Below are 12502 nucleotides of genomic sequence, written 5' to 3'. Positions count from 1 at the left end.
AATATTAAACATATGATATAATAGTTAACTATCAGACTGCTTTGACTATAAGAGCGCATCCATATGAATAGTAAATCTATATGGAAGTCAAAGTTTACTTTTATTTATCTATGATAAAAATATGTATTTTGTCCATTTTTTTTGTCAAGAAGCAGTTTGATAACTAACTCAATGATCTCTCCCTCTCCCAGTACTGGAATCAGAATCAGGAACCGTATGATTTATTTATCGTGTTTATGACTACTTAAAATGTTATTTATTTGAGTAATTTTATTATACATCCCCAGTAATCTAACTGATAAGTGAACACTTTGTGCTATAACGGTTTGTATTAGCTGAAGACAACCCAAAGGCTAAGCTAAAGCTCTCGAATGTTCTAGATAGTTCTTTCTGTGTCGAGGGTCACGTGATACTACGTATTGTCTGTTCTGTTGCCACCACCACAGGAAAAACCTCATTGCTTTTTGTCAGTGTGTAATTTACGATCGAAGTGAGAAGAACGATTGTGAGAAAGCTTTTCTTGGTGATCGATTATAAACTTGGTGATAAGTTTGTGTGTCAAGTGTTATAAGTGTGGAATTTGGAATACTTTTTTCTTTGTTTTGTAAGTATTTGTTTATAAATGTTCAAGTGCAATTGCAAGTGTTAGCATTCATTGTATAGGCTATATGACATAAGGCAACATGTTCTACGACCTAGGCTAGGCTTGATTGATACATTGCTTGATCAAAATAACTGAGGACTAGGCCTATTTTGTTTTATTCGAGAGGCATGGGCTTATGCGTCCAAATTTATGACAATATTTTGCTTCATATTGTAAATTAAGAGCAAAAGAAAGGTCATCCTCTTGGTCCAAGAGAGACAGGTGGTTCAGCTAAACATTGGAAAATGATTAATGTGTCACTGAAATTAGTGTTGCCATCATAAGTAGGCCTAGGCGTATATTTAGGGTATATGAAATCTTACTTGGAGCCATTTCTAGTTCAGTCAATCTTGTTAAATTCATAAATGTAGGCTAACTTAGGCTAATTTACTTATCCTCGCTTAGGGTACATTTTCTTAACTGGTTTATATGCTAATATCGATTGAAACATTCGATTAGTGAACCTTCATTCGATTTTTTCAGCAAGTTTGGTTAGTTAGGTTCAGGGGTGCCCATCCCCCTAAGGCTTATGACCCAAATTTTCCCCCCCAAAACTGGTCAAAACATCTGCCCAAATCAGTCGTAGGATCACCCCATAAATAAAGTGTCATTTTAACCGTTAATTAGTTCATTGCTTGTTCATTTACCTACTTAACTTAACTTACCTGATTATTGAAACGAAACATTAGGGCCTAAGTTATAAGGAGGCCCGTTTTTGAACCTGTCTGCGCCCTAGGAAAAACTATTAGTAGCTCCCATTCAAAATATATATCTATAAATTAATAGACTAGCATGTTTCTTTTAAACCTTTTTTCTTAGCTTGTGTACATCACAGGGAAAATCTACGCATATTGTTAGAAAGATAAGTATATCCCTTTATAAATTAAAATTAGGCTAAAAAATAAGCACAATGAAACATAAATTTAAAATTTGAAAAAATTCACATGGGCCTTATGGGTTGCCAAGCTGGTGACGAAATAACAATGAATTATTAACGGAAAATCAAAACAAATGGAAGAAATTCCGATCACATGTTTTATTTACAGTGTGGGATGAAAATAGAGAAGTCTGTACATAACATATTTTTGGTTGAGTTTTCGACCAGTCGACGACCTTTAGTACGGTACCTATAAGTAAATAAAACAGGGTGTACACCTACCGGGAAAACCTGGAATTTTGTGTGATATTTAACTTATATTTCTAATATTTGTATTTCTACTGGAATTTTCAATTCACCTTGATCACGCATGACAACAATGACGTATCCGCGACCGCAAGAGACGATAATAATTAGCCTATGTCTCTACATGACTTTGGGATATGATTAACATTTTGCCTCTATCGCGAGGGACGATTACGATGTCCACATGGCCGCGGGATACGATAATGATGTCTTCACGGCCGCGAGGGATAAGTTTACCGCAATCGCATGCAAAAAGATCCACCATATTTTTATTATTTTCCAATTTTTGGCGCCCCTCAAAAAAACCCATTACCTCGCGCCCTAGGCACTTGCCTATTCGGTAAATCGGTCCTGCCTATAAGTTGTTACAAACACATTGGCTAAACAAACTATAAAATTGCATAACATTTTCAGTTGATGCTAGAAATTAAAGTAGGTAGCCTTAGAATTTACTTAAATAAAAATTGAGTAAGTTTTATAAAACTCTCTTTGGTTTGATTGAAGCCGGTGTTTAGTAAACACTTAATCGAGGAAAGGTAATTTCACTTGATAAATTAGTTAATTTAAAATACCATATAGGCTAGGAAGAGTAAACATTTTGCCTACCACTTGGACTCAGTGCATTCCAACGTAAGTTAACCATGCAAGAAACATACGTTTAAAAAGGTTACAAATTTGTTCAAAAGGATGTGAAGACTGCTTGTACTGTAATATCCAAAATCAACGATGACTACCGTACATTGTTGTTGCTATTTCTCAGAGCTTTAAGATTGGTAGAAACAAAAATCATGATTAGGCCTACAAAATTGTTTAACAAAGTAAATCATGTACCTAGTTGTGGTTGTGGAGTTCTCTAAAAATTGTAATTAGGCCTATGTGTAAGTTATATCACCTTGTTTTAATAAGCATGCATATTTTAAGGCCTAATACAACAACATGTAAAGCAATTTAAAATCATAAACAACAATTTAAATTTAAAACATTTTAATTTTACAGTTTCCACAAGTCTATTAGAATATTAGACTCTTCTATTCTTAGACTCTCTCTATTAGAATTATATAGCCACTCTTATTTAATTTTGTAGAATGAACACTTATTTTTATGTTTGCTTTAGTCAGCATGTTTTACTATTGTACTTATGACTGCCTTGTGCATTTCAAGCATCCATGACTAGATCGATTGCATGTAATTTTGCCTAAAGATCAATAAATGTCTTATGTCTTATTAATTCCCACAAGCATGATGTTTACAACTAGAGAGAAGAGGTTAATACAGCAACAGTTAAATACAAAATTAGGCCTACTTATATCCTTTGATCAATAAACAATTTAGACCCAAACACTTAGCTGTACAAAATATTGCTGAACAACAAAATCGGCTGCTAGACTATTTAAGAATTGAAATAGAATCCATAATATTAAAACATAAATCAGCCATCCTGTCACCAGAGAAATAGGCCTGAACGTATTAATAGTTATGGCATTTACACATAGTATAAATAAATAAACGATACATAGGCCATTCCATTTTTATCCAAGAGCTGAAAAGTGTTGCACACGCCGATTTACAATTAATCATAGGTAACAATTTTAGTCAGAAATTAATGTAGGCCTAGAAACAAGAAAATGACATAGGTAATCTACTAAAATCTATTTACAGGTACCTAATTGAGAAATTGCTGTATTGTAGGCTATTTAAAAAAAAATGGTTATTTTTGGAAAACTAGAAATAAACTTAATTCTGTGGGAAGCTAAGTTAATTTTTAGACTTGGACCTCTTATGCATCATCACACGTCATTTACTTTGTACTTTACACCTTACACCAAAAAAATGGTGTAATACTGATGACCAGACACCCTGTATAACATCTCAAAATACAAGTATTTCGGATGTAACGAGGTTTTATGAGGGATTTTACGGGGTAAAAATTGGTTTTTGCCATTTTTGGCCCTAGATACATAAACTTTTGCAATTTATTTTTATAGCCATCCCCGCATACAGCTATGTAAACAATTGACTTGGCCATTCTTGCTGCTTACAGCTTAGCTCACTGCTATCATCCTGGCTACCTAATTCGTAGGCAGCGCCACGAGCGTTGCTATGCTGAGTGCATGGCAACGCTGGTGGCGCTGCCTACGAATTGACAGGCAAAGCTCTCTCATAGTAGGCCTACTTAACGCTTTTTACCATGCGGTTGGCATTCTGGGTTATAGTAGTAGGCCTATGTTTTCTGTGCAGTAAGCGAGATAACAACTAGCTAGGTCACCAGTTACCTTCCCTGTTCTACTGTGTTTGTACCCTTCACTTACTTTTCCCATAGGGGACGTAGGGCCGCAACAAAAGCTCTCCGCCGTTCACGGTTCCGGGCCAGCTGCTTTACTTCTCTCCAGTTCTCGCTTTCCTCCTCTATCTCTTTATCTCTATCTCTTATCTCTTTTTTTTTTTTTTGGAGGAGGTCGTTGCACCTCCTCCAAGCTATCTTTGGAAGTTTTTTCTGCCTACCTTATATTAGACTTTTTTAGTGCTCTTTAAGTCATTTTTATTTGTAGCCTACTGCAACAAAAACAGCTGTTTTTAATACATGATATGCTGGTCAAAAGTAGCTCTTTTCTTCCTAGGGGGTAAAAATCAAGCTGAGAGTCGATGATGTCAGTAGTACATTTTGCTCACTTGTTAACTTCGATTGTAAGCAACTGGCTGTATCGAAAGTAACAGATTGTAAATAATCGGTTGTATCGAAAATAAAGAATTGTAGGCAATCGGTTGTATCAAAAGTAAAGGATTGTATTCACTCGGTTGTATCGAAAGTAAAGGATTGTATGCAATCGGATGTATCGAAAGTAAAGGATTGTATGCAATCGGTTGTATCGAAAATAAAGAATTTTAGGCAATCGGCTGTATCGAAAGTAAAGGATTGTATTCAATCGGTTGTATCGAAAGTAAAGGATTGTATGCAATCGGTTGTATTGAAAGTAACGGATTGTAAGCAATCGGTTGCAGGGCCTATCAATTGTTATCAATGGATTTTAGTTTATAATGCATTGGTTTCGGCTGGATTCACATTTTAGTTTTCGTTGAATCTGAGATTGATGACATGGGAAAAACGGTTTGCACTGAAAGTCCAAGAAACTCAAGAAAAATGTTGATAAATAATAGTTTGACATATCGACATTCATTTAGTTCATGTGTACACTGCAACGAGTTGGCTCGCCGCTTACTGGCATCATTTGTGAACAGAATGGCGCCATTGCAGCTCTATAGCTGTACGCTTCGCTGGGTGTTTTGAAATCATTGAATATCCCCCGCATGCAATGGTCAGTGATAAGTTTTTGGACCAAAAGAAACATTTTATCCCGACATTCATGGCCAGATGACTGAAGGTTTGGCCCTAATGCAATGAGTGAGAGGACAGTTTGTAAATAGTTTAATGAGTGTAAATAAAGATTTGAACCTATTTTTGATTTATGAATCCTGTGAGAAGTCTGGGTACCCAAAATGTCATTTCCACAGCCATTTTTAAACTCCTTAACCCATTTCTACACTTTCTATCATTGGATTTAGACCACAAACATAATTTTTCTGAATCTGGCGATGAATGTCTGCAGCCGATATGTTTCTTGCATTCAAAAAACATATTACTGATCCTTTATCACATGGGGTAAGAGATTAAATAGTCAAACAAAAAATCTACACATAGCAAAGTGTACATGTCAGCTACAGAGCTGCAAATGGTGCAGTTCTGTTCACAAATGATGTGGCGAGGAGGCTTGTTGTGATGTACATGCAAACTAAGAATTCTATATGCACAAACGGCCCATAAAAACGGATGAATAAATATTTTATATGGTATTGTACAAATTTAATGCTTTTAGCCTATAATTATCCTATATATGTATGCAGAGGAAGGAATAACAGTTAAAACATTCAAATCCTCTTCTTTGCAGAAATGGCGAGTAACAAACATCGCAAGAAAAAATTTACTCCCTCAAGAGAAGAGCTTAAAAAGGCAATTATTGAGAAGATGAAAGATTTACTATTATGGGAAGACTCGATGATTGAGCAAATTCCTCCTTGTTGGGATAACTTTGATAATTTCATTATTTTTAGTTCAAAATATTTTACTAGTGATCGGTGGAGCAAAGCAGGACCTAGGCTTTGGGAGCAGATATCAAACTTGTTTTGTGGCAAATCTATTGCTTTACAAGGCAAAATCAACAATGATGATTACAGATCGCCTAATGCCAGGGTTGTGTTTGGCCCCTCTCAGTGGGTTACCTTGTTGGATAATGGCATTTGGTTTACTTGGAATGTTGAATACACCATGTTCTGCACTGGCAACGTATCTGAAAGACACCGAATCGCTAGTTTTACTTGTGAAGGCGAAACCATTGTAGATATGTTTGCCGGTATTGGTTATTTCACATTGCCGTACCTCGTACGTGGCAAGGCAAAGCACGTTTTTGCTTGTGAGTGGAATCCCAAGTCTGTAGAGGCATTAAATCTCAATTTAACTCGCAATAAGGTCACAGACAGGTGTACTGTGTTGGAGGGAGATGTTAATTTAAAAGCCCCACGAGCAGTTGCAGATAGGATAAATTTGGGGCTGATACCATCGTGTGAACAATATTGGCCTACTGCCGCAGAAGTTTTAAAGCCCTCTGGTGGAAATTTACATGTTCATGGAAATGTCTCATCGTTTTCTTCTGGTCACAATGCATTATCCGAGTGTGAAGTTTGCATCAGGTTGTTGCAGTCATTATCAGTAGGCCTAGATACTACTGAACCGTCCGTTTTGAGGGGTTTAGGTGGATTTGAAGTAGACTCTGTACTCAAAAGGGATGTTCAAATCAAATGGACCAGTAGGGCTAGTGACGAATCTAATATGAATTGGAAAAAGATAGAATGGTTTATTTGGAGTATTCATACTTGCCATTCTTTTTGTTCTCTTTTGACCAAAGTAACAAACAGCCATTGGGTAGTCAAACCAACATCTCTACACCGAGTAAAGGCCTACGCTCCTCACATTGACCATCTCGTTTTGGATATAAATTGTCAAAACTCTGTTTTAACTGTGTTGTAACTGTGAAACACTGGCTTCTACCTAAAGATAAAGCTTCTTCATTGAGAAATAGTTTAGGATAATTTCAAGGTGAATGTTCTTTGATTTGAATATGTGTTACATTTAAAACTAGTCATACCTAACAAACTGGTAAATTTACTTTTAAGGGGAAAACATTTTAAGAAAGTGATAGGGAGCATAGGCTTTTCAGCATCTGCTGTACTTAACATTTAAATTTAGTTTCTTTACTGCCATATTGAACGAATGACCCAACCACTACATGTCACTAGGGGTGCTTTAAATGCTGCTCTCAGTGGATAGCCACATATGAATACCTTAGGATGTCCATTTGGATTTTGGGTGGTTTTTGTGTAGGCTATGTCATTTTTCAACCTTATTCATGGTTTTTTTTCAAAATAACTTGTATTAAATAAATATTATCAGTATGATAAAGCAAAATGTTTACAATTGTTACTAAAATACTAATAACAATCGTGTATGTCAGGCTACTAGTACAATAATAAATAATCCATGTCATTTACTCAGATATCAATGGTATGAATATAGTTGCTTAATTAGCCATGACAGAACACAAATTGTTATCTCACAATGCATCTTATGACAGAGTGTAGAGTTGCCTACTCACCTGATAAATGGTTTAGGCTTTAGTTTTTTTTTCATATTTAATGTATTATTTCCTATTGAATGCAACCCTTTAACTAAAGTTAGGCTACAGAATAGTATATTTCCTACCTAGGGCCGAAAGAGACAAAGTCGAGAACTTAAAACGATTGAGAGCTGCAAAACCATTTTGGTCCGTGGTACGAATGCTATTTTTCACCACACTATACCCTATTACCAAGTACTATTCATCACGATAATAATGTACACTGATAGTCAACACAACTACAACCTTAAGGTTATGTGAAGAAATAATTTGAGGAATCAGCAAAAATACTAAATAGTTAATTGGAAGCAGTGACAATAAAACAATTCTATTGCAATGCTATGGATACTGACTGTGTATCTAAAATGCATTCATGTTTCAAGAAAGGGCAGCTGATTTTGCGGCCCTAGGGATGTAAAAACCTGCTCGGTCCCCAAATGACGATGACAGCTGGTATGGCCAGCAAAACGTAACTTTCAGCCACCAATTAACATAAAGAGCAAAAAACATCATAGTGTTGTGAAAATTATTTTGATTACCACACAATGATGTAATATTCTTGAATTTAGAAAACCTAATAAACATTGGTTTTGTAGCAACTGGTCCAAGAGGATGTACTGTACATTGCTTGAATGCCTAAGGGACATTTACTTGGGTTTGGTATATTTTTTAAATGCCAAGAATTGTTAAGCCTAAATAAAGAAACTTATGGTAAAAAGTATTCAGTCATTTGTGTTGTTTATAACTGGTAGGCCTACATGTATTCTTTTAACAAACACTCTTCAAGTAATCCTTTTGTAACTGGTTTATAAGAGACCCATCACAAGTGTAATTAGCATTTTTAGTGTTAAAAACCAAACTTAAGTGCTACGTTGGAAGACATTTTGGATTGGTATCCTGTCACACGATTTATTTAAAAACACTATTAAAACTTATTCAGAAGTACTGTGGTTAAGATATTTTTTTAATAACAAGTTATAAACAATTTCACATCCATTGTTATTTTCTATTGAAAAGTGTTAATGTGCTTTAGCCTTCCAGTCATAGGTGATTAATAATATATTCGTCTTTCAGGTATAAAAATACAACATGGGAAAAGACTATTACAAGATTTTAGAAATTAAAAAAGGAGCGACAGATGACGAAATCAAAAAGGCATACAGGAAATTGGCTCTTAAGTACCATCCGGACAAAAATAAAACACCTGGCGCTGAAGAAAAGTTCAAGGAGGTGGCAGAAGCCTATGAAGTGTTGAGTGATAAGAAGAAGCGCGATGTCTATGACCAGTTTGGTGAAGAAGGTTTGAAAGGAAACGTCGGTGGACACACTGGTGGAGGGTCGTCGCCCGGTGGTGGAAACTTTACTTACACCTACCACGGAGACCCGAGGGCAACGTTCGCTCAATTCTTTGGCACAGCAAGTCCTTTCGGCACCTTCTTCGACCTCGGTGGTCCTAACAACAGGATGTTCGCCTCCTCCTTTGGCGGTGACGATGATATGGACACAGACATGGATCCGTTTGGCCTCTCGGGCATGGGCATGGGCACAAGAGGCGGAGCTGGCGGTGCTTTCCGTTCACATTCCTTCAACATCCACGGAAACAACGCTAACCGAGGAAAAGACAAAATACAAGACTCGCCTATCGAACACGACCTGTACGTTACATTGGAGGATATTGTCAGAGGTTGTACAAAAAAGATGAAGATCTCAAGAAGAGTGTTACAACCAGACGGCACTGCCAAAAAAGAAGACAAAGTTTTAACGATAAACGTCAAACCTGGCTGGAAAGCTGGAACAAAAATTACCTTCCAAAAAGAGGGTGATCAGGGAAGAAACAAAATTCCTGCAGACATTGTGTTCATCATCAGAGACAAACCTCATCCACTCTTTAAAAGAGAGGGCAGCGACATTCGTTACACCGCCAAAATATCTCTGAAACAGGTAAGATTTTTATCAAGTATTAACTGTATACCCTAGAGGACTAAATACTGAAGTTGACATCCCATTTATATCGGCTAAAGACATCTTTTTTACTTAAAACAACCAGATTAAGTTAAATCAGTGTCTTATAGAGTTGATTTTAATTAAAGTTCTATGTTCTCTTTTAGTTTTCAATTCTTTAATTGTTAATGGGTACTTACAATAAAATATGCTACAGTTTTCCAAGAGTTGCTCTCCCAGTTTGTCATGGTTTATAGTTGTATGTCTTTGAAAAATAACAATAGTTTACACCAGCACTTTCTGTCAGTGACTGAAGTTTCACTTTATTCTAAAGCTTGTTATAACTTAAAGATGGGATATCACCTTCAGTCTTCAGTGTATAACCCTCTCCTTAGCTTCTATTATACTGTTCTTGCTGGTTGCTCGACTAAGTTATTTTTAAATTCTTAACTTGCACCTTAATTGTGTCCTCAGAGTTTATTCAGATACCAAAACTGTTTATATGTTAATACAGAAAACCCTTTGTTGTAGTTTTGTTCTACTATTTATTATCACAATCACTATTATTGATAAGTGATGGTGACAGCCATTTTCTCCACTCCATTTCACCTGTTTTAAACTTTTTTAAATTCCTGCTAACAAAAGTTGCACTTCATTTTCTTAAACTTCATCAGGTTTTTTACACATCATTAAAATTTATGTCTGTTCCATTTTCAATTTTTTACTTGGTTGGACTATATTATTGAAGGCCTGATCTGATGGTTTCAGTTGTTCTTTCGAGCTGTAATAATAATTTTTACTGAAAATCAATGACATCATGATCTATTCTGTACACAAAAATAATTTTGCTATACTATATTGTTCATAATACAAAACTGTTTCGACCTTGGAAAAATTATTCATCACAACATTAATTTTGTTAGGACCTTTCAGATGCATTTAGTATTGTTAGCTAGCTTATCAAGAAGAATAATAAATATAAAATAAATTGTGACAATACACAGACAATTTTTGAAATCAGTGTGATGTTTTGCTCTAAGGAACTAATTGTGTGATTCTTAAGTGATTTATTATATTCATAGTGTTGTGTTTTGTCACAGGCCCTTTGTGGAACGATAGTCGAAGTGCCGACGCTCACCGCAGAGAAGATCCCAATCAACCTAACCAACGAGATTGTGAAGCCAACGACGGTGAAGAGGCTGCAGGGCCATGGACTACCGTTTCCCAAGGAGCCAAGTCGTAAGGGAGATCTCCTAGTTGCGTTTGACATCAAGTTCCCTGAAAACCTGTCGGCCAGCGTCAAGGACATTCTGTATGACACATTACCTAATTGAAGATCAAGTGGCGCAAACGAAAATATCATAACTCTCTCCCGAAGAAATCCGGTTTTGGAAGGTATTTTGGATCTGCACTTCCGTAACTGCAAACAGAAACTGCGGAGTGGATTTGCTAAGTTGTGTTCGGTGTGCGCGATCTTCTCGGATGCAGTTAGTGCCACAGTTTAAAGGCCTCTTCAGGCTTGAAGGTCCTGGCCAAAATTTGTACTTAGATTTTAATTTGATAAATAGATTCCTGAAACTGTTTTTATGAATTTTCCCTGTAAATTGTATGATATTTAAGTTCCTAACCCTATCATTCTTCTTCTGACAGGATGCAAGTTATTTATGTAACGCTAGAGCGAAATGAATTTTAGAAAAAAAATTATGTTCTGTGAACAAACCTACTACTTGTATTTTTAACTCGATTTGTTTCCATTTTTTGTGTAATAGGTTCTTTGTTGATAATAATATCAGGACCAGCTAGGATGCTTCGCCTCTTGGTTTTGGTTTGTAACATGATAACTGCTATTTTATTTTAATTTTGTACATATTGTGTTAATAATTTTGTTAATATTAGTATTAAGGTGATATGATTATTTTATTATAATCTATTGTTTTCATTAAGAATAGCTATTTGTAAAATAAACAACTCTTTTTCCTAGGAGTGGCTTATCAATTATACCTTAATTGGTCACAACTTATTGGCTAACTGCTTAGTTGTCTAGTTAGGTGAAGAAACTTTTAAATCCAACTTTAAGTTTTTTTTTTATTTTCCATGGGTTTTCAGTAGTGGTGTTGCCAACATATTTGAGTCAAAGTTATTAGATTGAGACAATGTTAAGTAATTTAAGGAATTTTTACACACACAACTCTGATGAGTTGACAGGGGATCAGTAGCGTAATGGTTACGTCAGTAGCGATTGGCAGAAGCTGAAGCCAATACCTGTCTGTGCCAGCAACTACCAAGTATTTGGTCAGTGATGATGATACTTAATCAATTAAGCAATATGGTTGGCAAACAACCTTCTGATGTACCACAAATAGGCAAAACTCATTACTGATGTTAACAAAAAGGTTTAGTTTCTTTTTAAAAACGTGTTTACGTTTACATAACTAATTTGACAAATTTACCATTCTTTAACACATTTAATTAATTTGCTCTTTTTATCCTTGGAAATGAACAAAATATAAGACATGGCGTGATCAATGGTTATTTTGTTATTTGATTATTATACTGAAATCAAATTTAAAGCTATAATAATCTACAAAACTGTTAGTAAAAAACAATACTCCAGGTTTAAAACAACAGTCAATGCTTCAAAAAATAGTGATTTTATATTGCTTAAGTAAAACATGTTTGTTATTAAAACTTTAACATGCAATGATAAACCTTTTATTTTAAAATGTTTCTTTTATTTCAAAGGACGTATTCTAGCTTTGAGTTGCAAAGCACTGTAGCTTCTATTGGGATATTTCTGACACTTGAGACTATTTTTGAATTTTTGGCACAAGATCTCTGCGTAGCCCCTGGCATCTTAAAAGTGGTTTTGTGTTGAATTCGATAGAAAAGTAAGTCTTAAGTACCAGTAATGTTTTATAAAGTACACAATTTATGATCTAAATCCACTTTTAAGTTGCTATAATTTTTAAAAACACTTTTCAAGGCTACAACGTAAGAAAATTTAAAAAG

At 35.4% G+C, this 12502-nt stretch overlaps 1 protein-coding gene across 3 annotated transcripts; it reads left to right on the top strand.

Moving 5' to 3' along the window:
- The first annotated feature begins 434 nt into the window (after positions 1-434).
- LOC128996509 (dnaJ protein homolog 1-like) lies at positions 435-11473 on the top strand. 3 transcript variants are annotated; one of them, XM_054421887.1, is made up of 3 exons: positions 475-604; positions 8627-9493; positions 10594-11473. In XM_054421887.1, exons 2-3 carry the CDS (start codon positions 8642-8644, stop codon positions 10825-10827), a joined length of 1086 nt encoding a protein of 361 aa, XP_054277862.1. In that variant the 5' UTR covers positions 475-604; positions 8627-8641; the 3' UTR covers positions 10828-11473. The 3 variants fall into 3 exon arrangements, with proteins under 3 accessions (XP_054277861.1, XP_054277862.1, XP_054277863.1); XM_054421888.1 differs by lacking the exon at positions 475-604 and adding an exon at positions 6395-6975; XM_054421886.1 differs by lacking the exons at positions 8627-9493; positions 10594-11473 and adding an exon at positions 5771-6971 and having other exon boundaries at positions 435-604.
- Positions 11474-12502: the final 1029 nt, after the last annotated feature.

This window comes from Macrosteles quadrilineatus, unplaced genomic scaffold (assembly GCF_028750875.1).
Source record: "Macrosteles quadrilineatus isolate MER2022 unplaced genomic scaffold, UCM_ALF_1.0 Scaffold_6__1_contigs__length_79288215, whole genome shotgun sequence".
Classification (NCBI taxonomy): Eukaryota; Metazoa; Arthropoda; class Insecta; order Hemiptera; family Cicadellidae; genus Macrosteles; species Macrosteles quadrilineatus.
The sequence above is the reverse complement of the archived record's forward strand: the minus strand, read 5'-3'. Positions and strand labels throughout refer to the sequence as shown.

Bases quoted from the DNA above. Each gene is read 5' to 3' on its own strand.
- LOC128996509 (XM_054421886.1), top strand. From the start codon at position 5,773: ATGGCGAGTAACAAACATCGCAAGAAAAAATTTACTCCCTCAAGAGAA.